This window comes from Vulpes lagopus, chromosome 21, assembly GCF_018345385.1.
Source record: "Vulpes lagopus strain Blue_001 chromosome 21, ASM1834538v1, whole genome shotgun sequence".
Taxonomy (NCBI): domain Eukaryota; kingdom Metazoa; phylum Chordata; class Mammalia; order Carnivora; family Canidae; genus Vulpes; species Vulpes lagopus.
The window spans coordinates 29,532,664-29,558,292 of record NC_054844.1 but is presented as its reverse complement, the minus strand read 5'-3'; the positions used below and the strand labels follow the sequence as shown (position 1 = coordinate 29,558,292).

The following is a 25,629-nucleotide window of genomic DNA, read 5'->3' as shown; positions in this document are numbered from 1 at the left end:
TAATGGTTCACAGCTGAGACCATTTCTGCATCCCGCTCTCTGCCAAAGCCTTGCCCAAGGTTTTGCCTCCTCTCCAGGGGCATCCCACATTGAATGGCTGGACAAGAAACAAGGTCTGCCCCTTGTTTCAACTTAGAATGAATCTGAAAGGAAATCCTAGCTCCAGAGCCCGCATGGGATTGATTATTTGAGGCTGCTGCTGCAAACTGTTGACAGTTCACTCTCTCCCTCAGCCCAGCCCTGCCTCCATCACTCTATTACAGATGTTGTTCCAAGTGTACACCCCACGGTCCTTCTGCACGCAGATCTCCAACTCGACCTTACACAGTTAGTGTTGAAAGTGGTCCCAGAAATGGACCCTAAAACCGGGTTTTGGAGCTGGATTCCTCGCTAGCCAAGTGGCAAGGAGAACCCCATCCTGGGTGAGTGGAGTACCGATAGCACCTGTCATGCTGTGGCAATGTGATGACTAATTTGAACCCGCTTACACTAAGCTGTGTCCCGCCTGGTTACCTGTAATTGTTAAACGGATAAATGGAACACGGGGTTTTCTGCATTCGTTGTAGTGACCTCGCTCTCCCCAGAGCTCGGACAAGCCTGCCACCTCCTGGAGAAGCTGATGCATACACGTGGTTGAGGCGCTGTCGTCCCCTAGGGGAATCCCTACTGGGAGTTTGGGTTCCAACGCCAACTTTGCATCTCTCCATTCAGTTAAACCGGTTTCCAGCCCATCGCCGCCTCTCTGCACAAGTTTTTGCATGGAACCAAGAATTCACAGGAACCTGCGGCGCATCACAATTTTTATTTTTTTACCCGAAAATTTCAACAAAACCTAGCATTTGTAAGAGCGCTTACGAGGTGCCAAGCGCTCTCTTAGTCCCCGCAAGAGCCCCCCTGGCATAGGAACTATTATCACAGACACACCTACGTTACGAATGAGGAAGTAAAACTTTTAGCTAATTCAAGGTGACTGCAGGGTAAGCGGAACCCTCGCTTGAGTCGTCAGAACTCCAACCACTGCAGAGAACTCAAGCTCCGTAACTAAGTGACCGCCCCGCCGGGGCATGCGCAGAAAAAGACGGAAGTAACTTGCGTAGAAACTGCAAGAGGCTGGCGCCGAGGGGCGTGGCGAGGGCTCTGATATCCCAGCATTCCCTTCGTGCCGAGTCCAACATGGCGGCCTCCATGTTGCGGCGCCTTCTCCGGGGCCGACGGTTTGGGACCCCGGGCCTGTCGGGAGTCTTGCTCCTGGGACAGCGTGAGGCCCATTCGGGCGCTCAGGGGTTGCTGGCGGTGCAGAAGGCCCGGGGTCTGTTCAAGGAGTTCTTCCCCGAGAAGGGGACGAAGGTGGAGCTGCCCGAGCTCTTGGACCGTGGCTCGGGCAGCTTTCCCCAGACCGTCTACTGCGGCTTCGACCCCACGGCCGACTCGCTTCACGTGGGGCACCTGCTGGCGCTGCTGGGCCTGTTTCACTTCCAGCGAGCGGGCCACAACGTGATCGCCCTGGTCGGGGGGGCCACCGCGCGCCTCGGAGACCCCAGCGGCCGCACCAAGGAGCGCGAGGCGCTGGCGCCCGAGCAGGTGCGGGGGAACGCGCGCGCCCTCCGCCGAGGCCTCGAGGCCGTGGTGGCTAATCACCAGCGGCTCTTCGCCAACGGGCGGCCCTGGGGAAGCTTCACGGTCCTGGACAACGCGGCCTGGTACCAGAAGCGGCACCTGGTGGACTTCCTGGCGGCCGTGGGCGGCCACTTCCGCATGGGCACGCTCCTGAGCCGCGTGAGCGTGCAAGCCCGGCTCCAGAGCGCCGGCGGGATGAGCCTGGCCGAGTTTTTATACCAGGTGCTGCAGGCTTACGACTTCTACTACCTGTTCCAGCAGTACGGATGCCGGGTCCAGCTGGGTGGGTCCGACCAGCTGGGCAACATCATGTCCGGATACGAGTTTATCCACAAGTAAGCGCCTTTCGGGACCCCCGGGTGGCTCTGCGGTTCAGCGCCCGCCTGCGGCCCGGGGCGCGATGCTGGGGTCCCGGGATCGAGTCCCGCGTCGGGCTCCCTGCACGGAGCCTGCTTCTCCCTCTGCCTGTGGCCTGTGTCTCTGCCTCTTTGTGTGTGTGTGTGTGTCTCATGAATCAAAAAAAAAAAAAAAGGTAAGCGCATCTAGCCCCAGGCGAAATTTTGTGTCCAAATAATTCACTCACGAGTAGCCTGTAATCCACTATCAGGAACAGGGAATGACGCCCTTTCGGCGTCCTCTTGGGTTTTACCCCCACTACACCTGTAGTGGTGTTAATGTGATTGGCTACCGGGAGCTAAAGGGCTGCATTTGACGGCACTAGGCCTGGAACGCATTCTTAGAGCTCAGCAGGCAGCAGGCCACGCGTCGGGATTCAGATCCGGCTTCCCCGGAGGACCGCTGTGTTTCTTGACTTGAGAAACTGCCTTTTCGTTGTTGGAGCGTGAACGCCGCCGTGTTGTCTCCTTGGAGTTTCTGCTTTGGCTCTGGCAGGTTCCGTAAAGCTAGTGTTAGTTTTTGGGTTGGCATCTCAAAACTCTTTTCAGCTCCAAAAATTTGGCAAATAATGGAGATTTTTTGATCGCATTTTCTTGAGGGAGATGAACTCTACAGGGCCGTGTGGTACTCATTTTTTTAAATCCCTTAAAATATGCTTAGTGTCTCTAGCTCACTTCCCCTTACACAGCTTCTCTCTTATTCCTTGGCCTTTAAAGTTTCCTAGGGGGAGGAATCCCTGGGTGGCTCAGCGGTTTAGCGCCTGCCTTTGGCCCAGGGTGTGATCCTGGAGACCCCGGATCGAGTCCCACATCGGGCTGCTTCTCCCTCTGCCTGTGTCTCTGCCTCTCTCTCTGTCTCTCTCTCTCTCTCTCTGTATCTCTCACGAATAACTAAATCTTAAAAAAAAAAAAAAAAAGTTAATAAATAAAAAAATAAATCTTAAAAAAAAAAAAGAATTCCTAGGAGGCAGCCCGGGTGGCTCAGTGGTCTAGCGCCGCCTTCAGCCCAGGGCGTGATCTTGGGGTCCGGGATCGAGTCCCATATCAGGCCTGCGGGGAGCCTGCTTCTCCCTCTACCTGTGTCTCTTCCTCTCTCTGTCTCTCATGAGTAAATAAATAAAAATCTAAAAAAAAAATTTTTTTTTCCTAGGCCCTGGTTTTGCAGAAACTACCACAGAATCACTGGTTCCATTGCACTTTAGGATGACAAATGCCAAAACAGAGTGAGGGCCGTGAAAATTAAGAGGGACAAAAAGTAAGATTTAGAAAGTAAAAGTTTTCTTAAAGCAAGACACCAGAATGAAATCTGAAGAATGATTAGCAGAACCTACCACCACTTGTGCTTGAAGCACCTAATGAAGTTTTTCTTTATGCTTAGGTTGACTGGAGAGGATGTATTTGGAATCACTGTGCCTCTAGTTACAAGTACAACCGGAGCAAAACTGGGAAAATCCGCTGGTAATGCTGTTTGGCTAAACAGAGAGAAGACCTCTCCATTTGAATTGTATCAGTTCTTTGTCAGACAGCAGGACAATTTGGTAGAAAGGTAAGTTCCTAATAGTGTGCTGAGAAAAATTAAGTTTATAAGCTCATGATATAATTTCAGCCATTCAATCTTTATGTACCCTTTATAGTTTTTTGTGTTTTCGTTTAGATTCTATTTAAGATGTAGAACATTGTAATTCTAACTGTTCTAAGCAGTTTTTTGTTAGAGCAGAAAACCTCTTGGTTGCTGAAAAATTTAGAGCCAAGTTTGTGATCTACATCTAGCAAGTACTTAAGACATTATCACTTGCCAATTTTAGTTTTTTCACTCCTTTTATCAACTTGGCTAAACTTGATTTCACCTTTGTTTCTAAAGTTTTTCTTTTAAACATCTTTTGAAAATCCTTTTTAGGGCGGCCCCAGTGGTTCAGTGGTTTAGCACCGCCTTCAGCCCAGGGTGTGATCCTGGAGACCCCGGGATCGAGTCCCACATCAGGCTCCCTGCATGGAGCCTGCTTCTCTCTCTACCTGTGTCTCTGTCTCTCTCCCTCTCTCTCTCTCATGAGTAAATAAATAAAATCTTAAAAAAAAAAAATTTTTTTTAATCCTTTTTAAAAAATTATTTTCTTATTCATATTATCTTAAATTCTTCAAAGAATATATATTAATGAGAAAAATACACCTGCAAACAGAAAAGGTGAATTTTCCCAAAAATAACTTTTCCAGCGTGGAAAATATACCTTATAAAACTACAATAAAGTTTTTTTCCTTTAGATTTATTTCAAATGTATTTGATTATACAGTTAAGGGTTTTGATGTATCAAGAACTGACATCTTTTTGAAATTTTCATTTTCTGTTTGGCCCTAATGTATAAAAATACAGTTAATTTCTTTGATTAACTGTGTATCTGACAATTCTTATTAATTCTAATAACAATCTTTGGATTTTAAAGCACAATCTTAAATGCAAGGTAAAGAGACTAATGGAAAAGATCAGAGAATCCAGCCAGACTACAGCATCTATGGTCACTTGATCTCTGTGGCACCACAGAACAGCAGGATAAAACAAGCTTTTCAATAAATGCCACTTGGATAATTAGATGTCTTATGTGGGGGAAATAATGAAACTTAATCTCACACAGTGTAAAAAAATCAGTTCCAGGTAGATATCAGCCTAACTGTAACAAAAGATATCATGTGTTCAGAAGATATATAGGAAAATAACTTCCTAACTGGGATAAAGATCCCTAATTGGTATTCTTAAATGAGAAACAAAGAAAATATTGGTAGATTAGACTAAGTTACAATTAAGATCGAAAGTCACCATTAAGAGTAGAAGAATATCAGAAGAATATCAGTTACATGTACTAAAAGTGTAGAAAGCTTATACTCAAGTTCCATAAACCAGTAAGAATAAGACAACCCAGTAGAAACAGGAGTAGAAAGTTGAACATGCACTTTAGGAATATTCTATCCAAAAGGCCAAAAACATGAAAAGTTGCTCAGCCTTTATAACGACGAGAAAAATGCAAAATAAAACCACAACTAAATACTGTGACACACCTTCCAGAATGGATAAACATAGAATTGGTAATACCAAGTGTTGATGAGAATATTCCAAGGTGGTGGGAGAATAAACTTAACTGTTGTATCAGTCTCAGCTGATAGCTAGTGATGCTATTGGCCAGAAATGCTTGAGGAACTCGCTTGGACACCTGCCACTTGTGGCAAGCTCCAACCCCCCCCCCCCTGCCCCCCCTGCCCCAGACATTTCCCTGACCAGAATCAGTGTTGTGGCTGGACTGACCTTAGTGGTTCTTGTGATTGCAAGATGTACCTTAGCAGCAACCATCAGGGAAATTTGAAAAACAAGATTTCTTACTAGTCTTAGAGGGCCACATAGAAAGGTCCTGGGTAGAAAGAAGAAGGGAGCATGGACCTAGGGCTTGGCCTTATTGGAGACAAAGGGTAAGGTGCCTAGAGTTTTGCAGGTTCACCCTTTATTGGGAAATCTAAAACAAAAGCAGGAATCAGGGAACAAGAAGGGGAGAAACAGGGCACTCTAAGGGTCAGGTATCTGTATCACCCAGAGTTTTCTCAAAAGAGGAACTTCCTGAGTTAAGGTGGCCTGGTTACTTATGTAGTTGGTTTGCTACTAGCTATATCATAACAGCTGGCAGTATATTTATTAAAAATGGATGTCTTTAAAATGGATAATTTGGCAATTAAAAGCTTAAGTGTCAGGCACTCAGAGGCATCAGAATTTTTGTGCCTTTTTTCTAAATGAAGTATAGTTAACATTACTGTATTATATTATGTGTGCAACATAGTGATTTGATATTCATAAACGTTATGACATGCTCACCACAATAATTGTATTCACTGGCTGCCACCATGCAAAATTATTACAATATTATTGACTATTCCCTGTGCTGTACTTTTCATCCTGTGACTTATTTTATAACTGGACATTTGTTTATCTTAATCCCCTTCATCTGTTCACCCATCCACTCTCCTCTGGCAAACACCAGTTCTCTGTATTTATAAGTCTGTTTCTGATTTGTCTGTTCATTTGTTTCTTAGATTCCACATGTAAGTGAGGTCCTAGTATTTGTCTTTTACTGAGTTATTTCACTTAGCATAATACCCTCAAGGTCTATCCATATTGCAGATGACAAGATTTCTTTTTTTATGACTGAGGAATATTCCATTCTTCTTCAGCCATTCATCTATCAGTGGACACTTAGGTTGCTTCCATATCATGGCTATTGTAAATAATAGTGCAGTGAAAATAGGTGTGCACATATCTTTTTGAATTAGTGTTCCTGTTTTCTACAGGTAAATACTCGAAAGGGGAATTGCTGAATGGTATCAAATTTTTAATTTTTTGAAGACCTCCCTACTCTTTTTCATAGTGGCTGTACCAGTTTACCTCCAACAGTGCATGAGGGTTCCCTTTCTCCACATTCTTGCCAAAACTTATTTTGATACTAGCCATTTTGCCAGGTATGAGGCAGAATATCATTGTAGTTTTGCCAGGTATGAGGCAGGATATCATTGCAGTTTTGATTTGCGTTTCCCTGAGTGATGTTGAGCGTCTTTTCATGTGTATTCTCACCATCTGTCTTTTTTGGAAAAAATGTCTTTTCAGGTCTTCTGACTATTTTTTAATCAGATTGTTTTCTGGTGTTGAGTTGTATGGGTTCTTTATATATTTTGGATATTAACCCTTTATTGGGATATATCATTTGCAAATATCTCCTCCCAGTCGGTAGGTTCCTTTTTTGCTTTGTTGATAGTTTCCTTTGTGGTACAAAAGCTTTTTAGTTTGGTATATTCCCAGTAGTTTATTTTTGCTATTGTTCCTCTTGCCTGAGGGGGAAAATCCAAAAAATAATGCTAAGGTAGATGTCCAAGAGTTTCCTGCCTATGTTTCCTTTTAGGAATTTTATGGATTCAGGTCTTACATTTTGGTCTTTAATCTATTTTGAGTTTATTTTGTGTCTGGTGTGAGAAAATGGTCAAGTTTTATTTTTTTGCATGTAGCTGTCCAGTTTTCCCAGCACCACTTATTTAAGAGACTGTCTTCTCCCCATTGTATATTCTTGCTTTCTTAGTCATAGATTAATTGAACATACAGGTGTAGGTTTATTTCTCTGATCGCTATTCTCTTCCGTTGGTCTATGTATATATTTTTGTGCCAGTTCCATAGTGTTTTGATTGTTATGGTTTTGTACTGTATCTTGAAATCTGGGAGTGTGATACTCCCAGATTGCCTTTTATTTCTCAAGATTGCTTTGGTTATTTGAGGTCTTTCATGGTTCCATACAGATTTTAGGATTGTTTGTTCCTAGATCTGTGAAAAATACTGTTGATATTTTGATAGGGATAGCGTTGAATCTGTAGTTTGCTTTGGGTAATATGGACATTTTAACAGTATTATTCTAGCCTATAAGCATGGTATATATTTTTTTTTTTCATTTATTTGTGACATCTTCACTTTCTTTCATTAGTGTTCTATAGTTTTTAGAGTACAGGTTTCTCCTTTGTTAAATTTACTTCTAGGTATTTTACTCTTTTTGTTGCAATTGTAAATGGGATTGTTTTCTTAATTTCCTCGTCTCCTAGCTTGTTATTAGTATATAAAAAAGGAACAGTTTTCTGTATATTAATTCTGTACATTCTGTAACCTTACTGGATATACTTCCAGTAGTTTTTTGGTGGAGTCTTGAGGATTTTCTTATACAGTATCAAGTCATTTGCAAATAGCAACAATTTTACTTCTTCCATACCAGTTTGGGTGCTTTTTATCTCTTCTGTTGGCTGTAGTAGGACTTCCAGTACTATATTTAATTAAAGTGGCAAATGGGCATTGCTGTCTTGTTCCTGATATTAGAGGAAAAGCCTTGAAATTTTCACCATGAGTATGATATTAGTTGTGGGTTTTTTTTTCTTTTTTTTTTTTTATGATTTTATTTATTTGAGAAGGGGAGAGAGAGAGAAAGAACAAGCAGAGAGGAGGGGGCAGAAGGACAAAGAAAAGCAGATTTCCAGCTGAGCAGGGAGCCCAACTCAGGGCTCAATCCCAGAACCCCAGAATCATGACCTGAGCCAAAGGCAGACACTTAACCAACTGAGCCACACAGGCACCCCAGTTGTGGGATTTTCATACTTGGATTTTGGGGTACGTTCACTGTAAACCCACTCTGTTGAGAGTGTTTATCCTAAATGGATGTTGGATTTTGTCAAATTTTTTTTTCTACTTCTGTTGAGATAATCATATAGTTTTTATCTTTTGTTAATGTGGCGTGTCATGTTAATTGATTTGCATAAATTGAACCATCCTTGCATCCTTGGAATAAATCCCACTTGATCGTGGGGAATGATCCTTTTAATATATTTTTGGATTCAATCTGATAATATATGTGAGGATTTTTGCATCTGTGTTCATCAAGGATGTAGCCTGCAATACTCTTTTTTTTTTTTTTTTTTTTTAAGTGTCTTTGTCTGGTTTTGGTGTCAGGGTAATGCTGGCCTTATACAGTTTATTTGGAAGCATTCCTTCCTCTTCAGTTTTTTAATAGTTTGAGAATACGTATTAAGTCTTTAAATATTTGGTAGAATTCGTGTGTGAAGCCATCTGGTCCTAGACTTTTGTTTCTTGGGAGGTTTTGATTACTGACTCAGTTTCATTCCAAGTAATTAATCATTAATCTGTTCAGATTTTCTATTTCTTTCTGATTGTCTTGAAGATTGTATGTTTCTAAGAATTTTTCATTCCTTCTAAATTGTCCAATGTATTGGTCATATAATAATTTTCCATAATAGTCCTTTTAAAACAAAATCATTGATTATATGATTATTCATCCCTTAACTGGAAGCCTCTATCTCCTCTCTATCATCCATCTTTCCCACCCCCCACCCCTCCTTCCCTCTGGCAACCATTAGTTTGTCCTCTGGATTTGTGGGTCTGTTTCTACTTTTTTGGTTTTTGATTATTTTTGTTTTTTAGATTCCACATATAAATGAAATCATGTGGAATTTCTTTCTGTTGGAGTTATTTCACTTAGCATAATATCCTCTAGATCCATCAGAGTTGTCACAAATGGCAAGATACATTATTTTTTATTGCTGAGTGATTTTTCATTGTATGTATACCTCTTTATCCTTTCTTTCTTCTGTCTTTTTGTTGTTGTTGTTAAGATTTTATTTATTCATGAGACACAGACAGACACAGGCAAAGGGAGAAGCAGGCTTCACACAAGAAGCCCAATGCAGGTCTCCATCCTGGGACTCCAAGATCACGCCCTGGGCCAAAGGCAGACTCTCAACCGCTTGAGCCACCCAGGCATCCCTATCCATTCATCTATTGATGGCCCCTTGGGTTGCTTCCATATCTTAGCTATTGCAAATAATGTGCAGTAAACATAAGGATGCATATCTTTTTGAATTAGTGTTTTCATTTACTTTTAGCAAATACCATTAGTAGAATTACTGGATCCTGTGATATATCTACTTTTAATTTTTTGAAGAACCTCCACACTGTTTTCTACAGTGGCTGCATCAATTTACATTCCCATCAACAGTGCACAAGGGTTTCCTTTTCTCCATATCCTCACCAACACTTGTGTCTTGTCTTTAATAGTAACCATTGTGACAGATGTAAAGTAATACCTCATTGTGGTCTTGATTTCCATTTCTCTGTGGTTAGTGATATTGAGCATCTTGTTATGTGTCTACCATCTGTGTGTTGTCTTTGGAGAAATGTCTGTTCAGGTCCTCTGCCCACTTTTAATTGGATTGTTACTGTTACTTCTGTGAGTTCTGTATGTCTTGGATATTAATCCCTTGTTGGATATATCATTTGCAAATATCTTCTCTCAGTGGGTCTCCTATTTGTTTTTTTTGTTGTTGTTGTTGTTTTGTTTGTTTGTTTTTTCTCCTTTATGTTTGGTTGATGCTTTCCTTCACTGTGTGAAAGCTTTTTATTTTGGTGTAGTCCCAATAGTATATTTTTACTTTTCCTTGTCTGAAAAGCCATATCTAGGAAAATGTTGCTAAGGGCCATGTCAAACAGATCATTGCCTATGTTTTCTTCTAGGCGTTTTATGGTTTCGGGTCTCAATATTTAAGTCTTTTTTTTTTTTTTTTTAATTTTTATTTATTTATGATAGTCACAGACAGAGAGAGAGAGAGGCAGAGACACAGGCAGAGGGAGAAGCAGGCTCCACGCACCGGGAGCCCGACGTGGGATTCGATCCTGGGTCTCCAGGATCGCGCCCTGGGCCAAAGGCAGGCGCTAAACCGCTGCGCCACCCAGGGATCCCAATATTTAAGTCTTTAATCCATTTTGAGTTTATTTTTATGTATAGTGTAAGAAAGTGGTCCTGTTTCATGCTTTTGTGTGTAGCTGTCTGGTTTTCCCAGCACCGTTTGTTAAAGGGACTCTTCTCCATTGCATTTTCTTGCCTCCTTTGTCACAGATTAATTGACCACATACATCTGATTTATATCTCTGCTCTATTCTGTTCCACTGATCTATGGGTCTGTTTTTGTGCCAGTATCATTCTGTTTGATTACTGTGGTTTTGTAATATATCTTGAAACATGAAAGTGTGATACCTCCAGCTTTGTTATCCTTTCTCATGATTACTTTGGCTATTCAGGGTCTTTTGTGATTCCATACAAATTTTAGGATTATTTGCACCTGGGTAGCTCAGTGGTTGAGAGTCTGCCTTTGGCTCAGGGCGTGATCCCAGGGTCCTGGGATTGAGTCCTGCCTCGTGCTCCCTCTAAGCGGGGAGTCTGCTTCTCCCTCTGCCTATGTCTCTGCCTCTCTCTGTGTGTCTCAAATGAATACATAAATAAAACCTTTGAAAAAAAAAGGATTATTCTAGTTCTGTAAAAAATGGCTGTTGGTATTTTGAGATTGCATTGAATCTGTTTGTTTGGGTAGTATGGACATTTTAACAATATTCATTTTTCCAATCCATGGGTTGTTTGTGTCATCTTTAATTTATTTCATCAATGTTTTATAGTTTTCACATCACAGATCTTCTACCTCCTTGGTTAAGCATGGTAGTCGTCTTTTATTTTTTTAAGATTTTATTTTTTTCAAGTAATCTCTAGACTTAACATGGGGCTGAAGCCCATAATTCTGAGATCAACAGTCATGCACTCTACCAACTGAACCAGCCAGGCACCCCTAAGCATGGTAGTCTTTTATAATCCTTTTTATTTCTAAGGTGTCAGTTGTACCTTCTCTCATTTCTGATTTTATGTATATGAGTTGTACCTTCTCTCATTTCTGATTTTATGTATATGAGTCCTCTCTTTTTCTTGATTAATCTGGTGAAAGGCTTACCAATTTTGTTTCTTTTCAAAGAACCAACTCATAGTTTCATTTATCTTCTCTATTTTTTTTTTTTTTTTAAGTTTCTGTTTTTACCTGCTCTGATCTTTAGCATTTCTTTGCTTCTGCTAGCTTTGGGCTTTGTTCTTTTTCTAAATCTTTTAGGTGTTTATTTTAGATTTCTCTTGTTTCTTGAGGCAAGCCTTCATTGCTATAAATTTCCCCCTTAGAACTCCTTTTGCTGTGTCCCAAAGATTTTAGAACATCGTGTTTCCATTTTCATATGTCTCGAGGTATTTTTTAATTTACTCTCTGATTTCTTTGTTGACCCATTAGTTGTTTAGTAACATATTGTTTCGCCTCCGCATGTCTGGTTTTCTTCTAGTTTTTTCTTGTAATTGATTTATAATTTCATACCAAAAAAGAGGCTTGATATGATTCAGTTTTCTTAAATTTATTGAGACTTGATCTGTGGCTTAACATGCAATCTGTTGTGGAGAATGTTCTGTGTGCACTTAAAAAGAATGTGTATTGTGTGTGTATATATATATATATGTATGTATATATATATATATACACACACACACACATACTTCTTAAGTCCATCTGGTCAAATAGGTTGTTCAGAGCCACTGTTTCCTTGATTTTCTGCCTGAATGAACTGTTTCTATCAGTGGGGTGTTAAAGTTCCCTTGTACTATCTTTATTGTTGATTTCTCCCACTTTTTTTTTTCTTTAAGATTTTATTTATTTATTCATGAGAGACACAGAGAGAGAGGCAGACACACAGGCAGAGGGAAAAGCAGGCTCCATGCAGGGAGCCTGATGTGGGACTTGATCCCAGAAGCCCAGCATCATGTCCTGAGCTGAAGGCAGACACTTAACGGACTGAGCCACCCAGATGCCCTTTGATTTCTCCCTTTATGTCTGTTAATATTTGCTTTATGTACTTAGGTGCTTCCATGTTGGGTGCTTAGGTATTTATGATTGTTTGATCTCTTTATCATTATATTAATGCTCTTCTTTGTTTCTTGCTACAGTCTTTGTTTTGAAGTTTATTTTGTCTGATATAAGTATTACTACCTCAGCTTTTTTGTTTCTGTTTTCATGGAATACCTTTTTCCATCTCTTCACTTGCAATTTGTGTCTTTAGGTCTGAAGGAGTCTCTATTGTAGGCAGCATATAGATGGGTCTTGTATTTTTTCAGCTATTCAGTCAGCCTGTGTCTTTTGATTGGAGCATTTAGTCCATTTACATTTAAAATTTTATTTTAGAAAGAGAGAGAGCATGCAAGGGGGGGAGGGGTAAAGGGAGAGGGAAAATCCTCAAGCCAACTCCCCCTGAACATAGAGCCTGAGTGGGACTCAGTCCCAGGACCCTGAGATCATGACCTGAGCCAAAATCAAGAGCCAGCCACTTAACTGACTGAGCCACCCAGGCATCCCTATTCCATTGTATTTAAAGTAATGATTGATAGTAATGTGCTTTTTGCTATTTTGTTAATTGCTTGTTTTTATAGTTCTCTATCCCTTTCTTTCTTGCTTGCTCTCTTCCCTTGTGATTTGATAACTCTCTTTAGTGTTAGGCTTGGGTTCTTCTTATTTTTTCTATACCTATTATACATTTTTGGTTTGTGGTTACTATGAGGCTCATATATAACACCCTATGGGTAGAGCAGTTTGTTTTAAGTTGATGGTCACTTAAGTTTCAACACATTCAAAAAGCATACATTTTTATTCACTCTATGCTTTATGTATTTGATGTCATATTTTATATCTTTTTATCTTTTTTATTGCTTAATTAATTATTGTAAATATAAGTGATTTTCCTACTATTGTCTTTTAACCTTCATGCTGGCTTTGTGATTGATCTGGTACGTTTACTATATATCTGGTTTCACCACTGAAATTTCTTTCTTTCATAATTTTCTAAGTCCTAGTTACAGTTTCTTTCTCACTTAAAAAAGTCCTTTGAACATTTCTTGTAAGGCCAGTTTGTGGTGATGAACACCTTTAACTTTTGGGGAATTCTTTATCTTTCAATTCTGAATGATACCATTGCTAGGAAGGGTTTTGGTTTTAGTTTTTTTCCTTTCATCATTCTGAATACACTGTGCTGCTCCTGTTTCTTCTGGCCTGCAAAGTTTCTGCTGAAAAATCAGCTGATAGCTTCATAAGAGTTGCCTCACGCATCACTGTTTGCTTTTCTCTCCCCACTTTTAAGATTCTCTCTTTAATTTTTGACATTTTAATGATCATGTGTCTTGGTGTGGACCTCTTTGGGTTCTTCTATTTGGGGCTCTCTGTGCTTCCTGGACCTAAGTGTCTGTTTCCTTTCCCAGGTTAGGGAAGTTTTCAGCTATTGTTTCTTCAGTTAAGTTTTCTGCCCCTTGGGATCCCTGGATGGCTCAGCAGTGTCGTGCCTGCCTGCTGCCCAGGGCGTGGTCCTGGAGTCCCAGGATTGAGTCCCATGTCAGGCTCCCTGCCTGGAGCCTGCTTCTCCCTCTGCCTATTTCTCTGCCCCTCTCTCTCTCTCTCTCTCTCTCTCTGTCTCTCTGTCTCTCTGTCTCTCTGTCACTCATGAATAAATAAATAAAATCTAAAAAAAAAAAAAAGAGTTTTCTGCCCCTTACTCAGTCTGTTTTCTTTTTAGGAGCCATGTAATGTGAATGCTGGTATGCTTCTTGTCCCAGAGTTATGTGTCCTTAATTAACTCTCTAATACTAGGAATTGTAGCTTAATTGGAGGAACCTTAATATTAAGGTTTTGAAGGTAAATGGTGAGGTACCATTCACTAGTGGCTACCTCTGTACCAACCAAATGGAGCCATTGAAAGGGAAGACTGAGGGCTTAATGACTCCATCTCAACATCTTTAATAACAAGGTATTGACCCTTGGTGCCCTGTTTAAATTGGTATTGGGGGGCTGTTCACCATCTTGCCCACAGGAGGAAGAGTCACTGGCATCCACTTGGTAAATCCCACCAAGATGACTAAGAACTTGGGCTGGTTCTCTGTGGCATGGCATTGGGTCAGTGCATCCATGCCCAAAATAGGGAGAGAAAGGGCCAAGGAGGCCACCACCAGAAGAACCTGTTTAAAGTAAATGGTCCCTGTGGTTAGTTGCATCTGAATGGATTTGTACACTTTTGATTGTTTTACTGGTAATGCCCTATAAGTAGAAGGACTTACCTTTTGAGAATTTAGAAGTATTGTCTAGAATGAGTGACTTGGGCCCTGATGCCTAATAGGGCCAGAGAGGACTGTGCATTTTTATTGTCCCAGTGGACTACCAAAGTGGCATGGGGCCATTGTCTCTGAGAGGTGGGATGGGTCCTGGGGAGCTACCCATTTCCTATGGTAGAGGCTTTGGTGGCTGCCAACCCTGGAGGTTAGAGAAGAGGGCAGAGGTCATTGAGGGGACTGGGTCAGAGTCAGGGGATAGATGGCAGCTGTGTGACAAGAGGATGGATGACCGAAGGGGCCTGTGGCTGGGAGAATGCTAGTATTAGGGCCTAGAGCTTAGAGACTGGCTGTCTAAATACTAAGAACGCTGAGATTTTGTAACTTCTAGGAGAGGTTAACCTGTGTATGTTCATAAGGGGCAAAATTAAGTTGGGGATTTTTTAGGGAGGGTGTGGGGAGCCCTTTTTGTTGAGGGAAATTTGCTCAAGGGGAAACCTTCTCTGGGACAGTGGGTGTGGAAAGGCATAGGTCCGAAGTATCTGGGTGCCTGGATGTCTAGCAACCATGTCAAGGGCCCCCCAATGCCTTTTAAAGGTTTCAGCAGTCCCATTAAAATGTAATAAGGCTGCTCTATAATTCGGGGGAGTGCCTTATGAAAAGAATTCTCTGGACTCAGGATCATTTGGGGCCTCTTCAGCTTTAGAAATGAAGAGGGGGTCATTTGGATCACTATGGTCATACAAATGATAAACATATTGTATTGGACCATGCCAACTTGGTGCAGCAGGAAATGAGCCTAATCTAATATTTTCCATTCACTGTGAGCCTTGGCTTTAGTGATCTCTGTCATGAGAGGATGGGCACAGCACCAGGCAGTAGATATCCAGAGGAGAGGGAGAGCCGTGCAAATGTCAGTGGGTCTGAGGGCCTCGGTCTTCATTTATCTCTTCATCCTCATCAGTGGCTTCAATAATCCCGTCAACTTTTCCTTTGGTAGCAGAGGCACCCCCTGAGACATGTTGCTCTGTCCTGCCCCATTCAGAGGAAAGCCTAGGAGACTCAGGATCTGTGGTATGTCAGAGGAAACAGACATGTAGCCTGGATCGTTTTCTGAGCAGATTATAGATCCTCGGGTCCCTAGAGCTTCTGACTAGTTGCACATTTCAGCAGCCGTAACATTTTAGAGCACAGGCCAAAAATCTATGATAGCCAATTAGCTCCCTTCTGTCCTTCCTCTGCACAAAATCTTGAAGGTTAGAATTTCAGTTAAGGTGTAATTACTTACTGCAATTTTTACCTGCTGATTTTCTTTGTTACCATGATCTTACATGTTGTTACCAGAAGTAGTTTCTGGAAAATGTCCCTGTGAGCGCGCTTCATGGGTGACCGACTTCCTTCCCAGGGTCCAGGATTAGGGTCTGCCTCCACTAGCACAATATGTACAGGATCTTTGGGAAAGCCCAAGGCCTCCGGAGCACATACTGGAGCCTTAGCGTGTTGGTACACAGTGGCACTAAGCAACGTCCAGGAAGCTTTCACAGAAGTTTTGTATTTCTTAGGAGCTGGTATACCTTCTCTGGGGTCTTAGGAAGCACTGGCTTAAGATATTCAGGACATTTTTTTTTTTTTTTTTTTTTGTCCATTAATTATTTAGCAACCTCACACCAGGAACTGGACTTGTGATATCTCATTGAGTTAGGGAGATAGAGCGACAGCAGGGAGCATAGTGGCCATGTGGGGACAGCAAGTCTCAGCTGTATTTCTCCTTTCGTGGTGCCATTAGTTTCCCATTGCAAGGCTCTTCTGTTCGTCTGGGTTAGGACCCATAGTCCCACTATGACCCACTATTTAGTGGTCGCTGGGGTGTTCTCCCTCCTTACCTACTGGAATAGCCTTTCCTCAGTACCATTAGCCCAAAGCCTCACCTGGGCCCATAATAACAGCCTTGGGATCCAGTCTGCATACATTTGCTCTCCTGGGCTCAAGGCCTGCAGGACCCTCGTTTACATAGTAGTCATTGAAGGCCTTTATAATTAGTGATCTAATCATCTCAGTAGTCCATATGGCCTCTATCACGTTGGCTCCGGAAAGACTGAATTTTTATGGTAGCAGTGACATTTTAGGATAGATCCCACAGGCAACCCACAGCAGAGGCAATATGCAGAAGCACAGCCAGTGGGATGGGCCTCCAGCAAGTGGTGCTGCATTCCCAAATGGTGTGTGTCACCTGTGTAGGTGAGCCACTTAAAGTTAGTGAGATAGTGGAAGCCAAAGACATTCCCTGCAGTTAACTGCAAGCGCTCTCAGGCAGTCCTGCTGACTGTACCTTCTGCCGGGCCGTTCAGTCGCAGCCTATTGACAGTGGTGCTAGCAGTTCGGAATGCCTGGGGGCACCTGCCGAGTCTGTACTACTTATGGTGAGCTCCTACAGACGTTTCCCTGACCTGAGTCCGTTTTGCGGCTGGACTGGCCTTCTTACAATTGCAGGATGCACCTCAGCAACAACCATCAGGGAACTTCGAAAAACAAGATTTTACAGCCTACAAGTCCTGGAGGGTATGTGGCACTCTGAGGTCTCGGTTAGGGAGAGGGGAAGAGAGCGTGGCCCTTGGAAGAAGGGTGAAGTTCCTGGGGCTGGGAGTTCATTCTTTATTGGCAAATTTAAAACATAAGAGCAGAAATTAGGGAGTGGGAAGGGAGAAACAGGGTCAGTCAAGTGGTCAGTTATCTGAGTTACCCAGAGCTTTCTAAAAAGGAAACTTCGTGTGTGGCAGTGGCCTGATGCTTTGTCTGGTTGATTTGCCTCTAGCTTTGGCCTACAACCAGCAGTGTGTTTATGGGAGGTGTAAGTGTCTCTGCAAAATGGTGCCTTGGCAATCAAGAGCTTAATGTCCGGCACGGGTGCCACATTTACAGAACCACTTGGGAAGAGTACGTGTCTGTGCTTACCAAACCTGAATATGCATATAAATCCATGACCCAGCAGTTCCTCTCCTGGGTATATCCCCAAGATAAATTGGTGCACATATGCACTGAGAGAAATACATGGGAATATTTATAGCATTATTAGCAGTTGTCCAAGAGCAGAAACAACACGAATATCCAGAGTAGACCAAATAAATACATTATGAGAAATGGTCACTTACAGAATGCCGTACATGCCAGCTGTTCACACAGCAACATGGGTGGCTCTCCTACCAAGCATAATGACGTAGCAGAGTAGCCAAACTCACATATATCCTATGTGATTCTGTTTACTTATAAAGCCTAAAAACTGGCAAAACAAAGCAATACTATTTACCAAGGGATACCAGAATAGTAAAAGTGTAAAGAAAAACAAGAAAATAATTAGCTTGAAAGGCAAAAGAGTGGTTAATTTGGAGGGGGAAGAGATGTGCTAAGTCTGGGCTTTCTTGGGTTGAGGCAACAATGTATTTCTAAACAGAGGATGGTTACATAGATGTTGGCTTTCTCATGCATTAAAGCGTATTTGTGATTTGTATATTTTTCTACATGTTTTTTACCAAGAAAAGATTTTTTTAAAGGATACATCTAGGTAAAACAAAAGTATTAAAACCTGCTTAAGGGCAGCCCAGGTAGCTCAGCGGTTTAGCACCCCCTTCGGCCCAGGGTGTGATCCTGGAGTCCCAGGATCAAGTCCCGCATCGGGCTCCGTCCGTGGAGCCTGCTTCCCCCTCTGCCTGTGTCTCTGCGCCTCTCTCTCTCTCTCTCTCTCTCTCTCTCCCTCTCTCTGGGTCTCTCATGAATAAATAAATAAAATCTTTAAAAAAAAAAACTGCTTAAGAAGGACATGTACAAATTTAGATTAGCTTATCTCTGGGCAAAGAAGGGAATATGATGGTGCTGACATCTAGAGCTATACTATTTTGTGCCTTTTCAAAAAGAAATCATCTGAAACAAAGATGGCAAAATAATAACACCTTTAGTCTGGGTGGTATGTGCATGGGTATCTTATTTTTGGTGCATTTGTGCATGCTTATTTTTCATAATAAAAAATAAATTTAGAGGTACCTGGGTAGCTCATTTGGCTAAGCAGCCCACTCTTGGTTTTGGCTCAGGTCATGATTTTAGGGTTGTGGTATCAAGCCCCATGTCGATGTTGGGCTCTGTGCTCAGCGGGGAGCCTGCTTGGGATTCTCTCGGTCTCCCTCTGCCCCTTCGTGTGCTGTCTCTCTCTCTTTTTCTAAAATAAATAAATCTTAAATTTAAAAGTAGGCAGGATAGGGGATCCCTGGGTGGCTCAGCGGTTTGGTGCCTGCCTTTTGGCCAGGGCACGATCCTGGACTCCTGGGATCGAGTCCTGTGTCAGGCTCCCAGCATGGAGCCTGTTTCTCCCTCCTCCTGTGTCTCTGCCTCTCTCTCTCTCTCTCTCTCTCTCTCTCTCTCTCTCTCTCTCATAAATAAATAAAGAAATAGATAAAGTAAATAAGTAAATCTTTAAAAATAAATAAAAATAAAAGTAGGCAGGATATTTTTTAAAAGGTAAGGGAGTTGGAGACAAAAATTAGGTATGTCATATATACGAGCACTGTATTTTTTGTCCCTCAGGTACCTGAAGCTCTTCACTTTTCTGCCCCTTCCAGAGATTGACCACATAATGCAGCTACACGACAAAGAGCCAGAAAAGCGGGGTCCTCAGAAACGACTTGCTGCCGAAGTTACAAAGCTTGTTCATGGACAAGAAGGGCTGGATTCTGCTCAAAGGTGGCCTTTTATTTTTTTTTATTTATTTTTTTTTTTTAAAGGTGGCCTTTTAGAATAGCACTGGATAAAGTCATGTAGTTAATAGGTGTGAGAAAATTCATTTGTGTTTCCTTGTCACTTACCACTAACAAGGATTGTCAGTGTTCGACTTAGGTGCTTTAGAATAGCCTCTGTTGGAAAGAAAAATCACCTTGAGTGAAGTGTGAATTATACAGGATAAACGGTGCTGTTTCAGAACTGGCTATTAGGACGTGTTTGTGGACAGGCACTCACATGACGTGGTTCTCAATGTGTTTTTCAGGTGTACACAAGCGCTCTATCACAGTAGCATAGATGCACTGGAGGTCATGTCGGATCAAGAGTTAAAAGAGTTGTTTAAAGAAGCATCATTTTCTGAATTAGTTCTTGACCCAGGAACAAGTGTCCTAGATATATGCCGCAAAGCAAATGCCATTCCAGATGGTCCCCGGGGGTAAGATTATTTAACTTCTAGTCAGTTAACTCAACATTAAATCTTCACAGCATATGTTTCCCGAGGGTGTTTTCCTGATAGTAACATAATGGTATCTCCTTCCTGGCAGAAGTTGGGTTAGTCCAAGAATAAAGTGAAAACTGACTTATGGTTGAAAATACCATAAATTTTCAATAAAATCCAGTCCAACTCTCCTGTCTCTCAGTAAGTCTAACTCCCTTTTCCCTCCAGCAGGCCTGTATTGAAGAGACCCCTGTGGTTAGTAAATGCACTGCAATTAGTCAGCTCAGGGATGGTCACAATTTGAGATCAAAAGGGAACAGATTTGGGCAGCTCGGGTGGCTCAGCGGTTTAGCGCCGCCTTCACCCACCCTAGGGCCGGATCCTGGAGACCTGGGATCAAGTCCCACGTCAGGCTCCCTGCATGGAGCCTGTTTCTCCCTCTGCCTCTTTCTGCTCTCCTCCCCCCTCTCTCATGAATAAATAAAATCTTTAATAAAAAAAGGAAATGAACAGATTCACATGACCCCTCTCATATTCAGTCTACATGGTATTTTAGGGAGTCGAGGCATTGCCCAACCTATTTAAAATAGTAGTTAAATTTCTGAAAATGAAGCAAGCATATGATGTTACTTCCTAAGACTAGTATTATAAATTACTACATACTATTCCTGTTGATAATTCCAGTTTTCTTATTTAAGAAGTAGGTAGGATGTTTGTAGAATAGTAGTATGAGGGAATAAAGTATTCTACAAAAAGGTAATCTGGCATATACTTGATGCTTATGAAACAGGGACCTAGAAGGAAAAGCATTAGTTAGCCAGACAACTGGGTGCTAACCAGTTCTGGAGTTTGAGCATAAGTCAAATGCTTGTGAGCCCATATTCGTGATTTTTTTTTTTTTTTTTTTTTTTTAGATTTTATTTATTCATGAGAAACACAGAACGAGAGAGAGAGAGAGAGAGAGGCAGAGACACAGGCAGAGGGAGAAGCAGGCTCCATGCAGGGAGCCTGACGTGGGACTCGATCCCGGGACTCCAGGATCACGTCCTGGGCTGAAGGTGGCGCTAAACCGCTGAGCCACCCAGGCTGCCCCCATATTCATGATTATAAATGACATTTGTCATAGTTGCTGTTTTTTTCCCCTTGTTGTGGATTATTTGCCTTTATCCTAAAGAGCCCTAGAGTATTCTATGTAGAGAAAATATGCATTGTCTTTGTATCACCTGCCATTCTATCTTATAGATTCCCTAATATGTTCATTTAATGTACACTGAATTGGGGGTGGCACCATATACCTCCACACCGTGAGTCACTGGTTCTAAGAATTTTCCTTACTATAGAAGTAGAAGCATTTTTATTTTCTTCTGACCTTTTCTAGTGGTTTATATTTATTTACTGATTAGAAATTTTGCCACAACTTAAGATGTCACCATATCCAATTTAGAGTTCTTAACTAATACTGAAATTGTTTAACTTTTAGATTGTATAAGCTAAATAAGATTGGTTTGTGCATTTAAACAAAATGTAGAACATGGTCTGGAAAGTATAGCAAATAGCCCAAAATAACACATTCTGAGAGAAAGAAATCCGTCCTTAAAAAGAACATGTTTTACTGTTGAGTTTTATAAAACCATGTGTAGTAGCAGTTTCTTGATGTCGTTTGGTAACATTCAGATAAGAGAAAATGAACATTTGCTTTTCACAAGGGCTTCCAAGGCCTTTCATGTTCTAGACCTCTTTTCTTGAGTTCGCTTCTTTCTAGCTATTCCCCAGGTTTCCTCGCCGTTTGTGGGAATAACTGCTCCTCCCCCTCCCAGTTTCCATGTGTCTTCTTTCAAGAAGATTCCCTACCCCACCAACCCAGTGTGTACCCAGAGCAGCCTTTCCTAGCGCTTGCTAGCATTGAGTCACTGTGTCATTGTTTGTCTGGCTCTCCACTGGTTTGCAGTACTGTTTGTATTTAGTGCATAGTCAAGGCTCTAGAAATGTTGTTTGAATGGACTGGGCAATAAATAAAACCTGTTCACATAAACCATGAGAAAATTGTTATTAAACAGGAATTAGATAAGCTATTGATTTTCCATTTCTGAGGTCAGCCAATTTCACTTTTTAAAAAATTCTTAAAATTTTAACAAAATTTGTAATTATTTGCATAGCCTCAGAATATAGTTTCCAAGGATTTTCTAGTTTTGTAAGCAAGTTTCCTAAAGATTTCTGTAATAGCACTACATAGTTGTTACTTGTATCTCCTGGGAGCTCATTAAAAGCAGCATTGCTCTCTTGTCTTTTTGGAAGCTTCTTTGCTCTGACTGGGGAGTCACTCGCCAGAAAGCGATTCTGCCTCTCATTTTTAAACCATTACTAACTGAACAGTTCCAAGTAGAGCTGTGAAATCGCCGGTTTTTTCTCCACTGAACAAGATTACTAGGGCTTAAATCCACTCCTTTTAGAAGAGCCTTTGGGGGGGGGGGGCAGAACCCAGTAGGGTGAGCATGAGGTAACAATTCAGTGCTAAGTGGTTTTAGTTGGAGAACCTCTGAAATGTAAGTGGAATGATGATTCTGATTAAACATTTCTATTTTTAGGTATCGGATGATAACAGAAGGTGGAGTCAGCATAAATCACAGACAAGTAACAAATCCTGAGAGTGTTTTGGTTGTTGGACAACATATTCTTAAGAACGGACTTTCATTACTTAAAATAGGAAAAAGGAATTTCTACATTATAAAATGGCTTCAGCTATGATGACAAATCCTCTGGTGGTTCGACGGACTTGTCCATCACATTCTCAAGATGTACCAGAGGTTGGCTCCAGAACTTCTGCTTCGCTCTGCAAGTCAAACCAGAGAGAACGGAGTAGGCCCTAGGCCTCCGAGCGTGAGTAATTCCATTATTTCCACAGGATGGTTAAGACTAAGGGCTTGTGTACTGAGGGGGTTGATCTCCTGAGTCGCAGGCGTAACGACTACCAAGAAAACCGTGATTGCGAAGGATCATCTCTCCTTTAAAAATTGTTTCGTGAAAGAGCTGTCCTATGCTTCTCAGTCCTTGTAGAGGTGAGGAAGAACAGCGAAGGGGGAAGAGGGCAGCGAAGGGCTCCTTCCTCTGGGAGGAGGGGTCGCTCCCTGATCGCACTCACCAACCCCAGCAGCGCCCTCTCGTGTCCACATCGGAAATGCGAAAAATACTGGAAACGTAAATTTCTGGATGTTTTGTGGTTTATGAAGCAAACATTTCCCCTTAGGAAGAAAAGTATTACATACATTAAGGCATGGTTGGCAGAAGAAGTTATAGAGAGTTTCCTTTCAAAGAATAAAACTCAGTACTTTTCATAAAATTTCTAACCCAGTTTTCCAGTCCCTTGCCTGTGTCTCGGTATAATTAAATTTACTCACAGCCTTGCTGTGCCAGATTACTAAGGTAGCAGTATTTTATAAATCTGGAAACTTACATTAGTTTAATATTATTAGTAATATTTAACAGTAACTAAGTTTCAACTCTTGTCCCCAAGCAGATTGCAACTTGAGATAAACTGAAAAGTAACTAGAGAGAAAATAGAAGCAAACATTATACCAAATATCTAATCATATGAGAATATCTAAAGGTTTTGTTAAGCTAAGGGTAGTTTTCAGGATTTAGAATCAAGACCTAATTAAGCACTATATACGTTGGGCAAGTTCCAGTTCTCAGAACTGTTTCCTCATCTGAAAAATCAAGGTAATATCACCCTCTTTCCTTGAGGACCAAGTGAAACACAAATACAGAATGGTTCATGATCCAGTTCCTCCTAGAAAACCTTACAGGGAGCAAGGCATGGCTTTAGTGTTCAGATCCTAGGCATTTACCACCTGGATTATGTGAAACAGGATCGCCATTCTTATGTGTAAAACTGGAGATGGACTAATAAATACCTTTGTGAATTGTGAGAATAGGAAAAAATTTGTAAAACCTTTATATAGTAGAAGCTATACTATGTTCCAATGAGGTGTGTATGTTAAAAAACTATAGTTTATCTAAACCTTTCTCTGGGAGCAAAGTTAGGAAGAATTCATTTATTGACAAAACTTTGTCATTTCATACCAGCAATTTTATTTACATAGCGAGAACATACAGCAGTCCACTGTAAATGTCAGAGATCATCTCAACATAGAGCTTCCCTCAGTTTGAGAGCCAGTAAAGGAAGGTTCTCTAACTTCCCATACCTTTCTTGCCTCTGCTTTTCTTGTACAAGGTGTGTAGTGCCAGCAAGTACATGACCGTAGCCTATTTTTAAAAGTAACCTTTTCGATTTGAAATAGGTTGGATATGGTGGAGAATGGTGCTGTTTTTCCCCCGTTACAGATTCAGAAGGCTGAGATGATAGTCCTCTGACAGCATCTGAAGTAAATCATGGATGGCTGTACTGACGGATGATGGCAAAGTGACTCTAAAGTGTGTGCTAACAAACATCTAGGTAGTGTGCATTCTATCCAGATGGTACTATTAACAGATTTAGAACAGTACCGTATCTTGTGAGATTGAATCTGTTTTCTTATGTTTGAGATCAGTTGCTGAGCCTGTTTCTTGCTAGTCAATGGGTGCTGGAAGCTCAAGTCAACAGACACATTGTCCTGCCAGGAGTCCTCCTTCATCAATGTCATAACTTAAGAGAAATGTTAACATGTTGAGTAAATTATGTATCGCAGATATAGTATCTGTTAAGAGATGGAGCTAGAGGCCTTAAAGATTTTGACCTGTATCTTAAAATTTATAATGTAATTCCTATCAAAGATCATCTGGGGAATCTTAATAAAATGTGAATATGTTCTAAACCTCACCCCCAACCTCTGAATACATTTTAGTAGTGTAAGCCTTCAGGTGTGTAGCTGTGTCCAGGTGTTTTTCTTTAGTTAATAAAGTTCCGCCAGTATTTTCATACCTCTATTCTAATGTGTCTTATTGGTGTGAAGCAAAAGTAACTACTACCAATAATAGAGAAGATATACTTCAATGATCAGCACAGGATTTGGTTTCACCTCCAAGTGAATCTTGGAACATGATGTAAACGACCTAATTTAAAGATGTATCTCACCAAAAAAAAAAAAAAAAAGATGTATCTGAATTACTTGATATTTGAAAATCAAGTCTAGATGGTTGTTTTTAATGCAGGAAACTATAATTCATACTTCCGGGTTTAAGAAAGGATCAAAGATATGTTAACGCACGAGGCCAATGTGGACCCAGAAATGGAAGGGCTACACAGCTACATGTTATGCACACCGCCTCACCGTCAATGTCAGATCTTGTGCCTTCAACTTGCCTACTAACACGTCAAAGGCGTTGCAGAGAAGCTCAATAAACTATAACTCGAAGGACAGGTGGAGTACAGTGACTGTGAGTAACTTGTCAACTCACATCTTTCAAAGCCAGACCCGTTTATATTGTGCATGCATTACAGTTGTATGAAACATTGTCTCGGTGCGTTCTTCTCGAAGGACTATGGCAGCAGCTGTAAGACTACTAACAGATTACACAGGTCATCTTGTCCACAGGCAAACTGCTTGTACAACTAGAACATTAACAGTTCTTTTTAAGTTCAAATGAAACTGTCACAAGAAAGACTTGATGTATTTTATATGTACTGGGCAACTTTAGAAACATCCATTTATTATTTGGATAAATGTATGATTTGTTCTGCAATACAGAGTGAAATTTTCAGTTTATAGCCAGCCAGTCTCTTCACATGAGCAGATTCATACCATTGCAATACACAGTTCATAAATAAAATTCTACTCAAGTAGGCAGTAACTAGCAAGTTTTGAGTCAACAAAGTCTCAGTGTACTATATAATTCTCTTCACCAAAGATGAGTCTCTCGGATTTCCGCAATTATTTGACTGGCTCCTTGTAATGCCTGT

The 25,629-nt window shown here is 41.3% G+C and overlaps 2 protein-coding genes across 9 annotated transcripts in view; one reads left to right on the top strand and one right to left on the bottom strand.

The window, feature by feature from the left end:
- Nucleotides 1–964: 964 nt before the first annotated feature.
- Nucleotides 965–24,648, top strand: YARS2 (tyrosyl-tRNA synthetase 2). Of its 2 annotated transcripts, XM_041735983.1 has the most exons (5): nucleotides 973–1,952; nucleotides 3,391–3,558; nucleotides 19,103–19,258; nucleotides 19,560–19,730; nucleotides 22,319–24,648. In XM_041735983.1, the coding sequence occupies exons 1-5, from the start codon at nucleotides 1,174–1,176 to the stop codon at nucleotides 22,476–22,478; spliced, it is 1,434 nt and encodes a 477-aa protein (XP_041591917.1). In that variant the 5' UTR covers nucleotides 973–1,173; the 3' UTR covers nucleotides 22,479–24,648. The 2 variants fall into 2 exon arrangements, with proteins under 2 accessions (XP_041591918.1, XP_041591917.1); XM_041735984.1 differs by lacking the exon at nucleotides 19,560–19,730 and having other exon boundaries at nucleotides 965–1,952.
- DNM1L (dynamin 1 like) overlaps nucleotides 23,799–25,629 on the bottom strand; it is a 52,784-nt gene continuing 50,953 nt past the window's right edge. For all 7 annotated transcript variants that reach the window (XM_041735976.1, XM_041735977.1, XM_041735980.1 and 4 more), the window contains one exon: nucleotides 23,799–25,625. In XM_041735976.1, coding sequence (XP_041591910.1) covers nucleotides 25,569–25,625 — 57 coding nt within the window. In that variant the 3' untranslated portion in view covers nucleotides 23,799–25,568. The remainder of the gene's footprint in view (nucleotides 25,626–25,629) is intronic.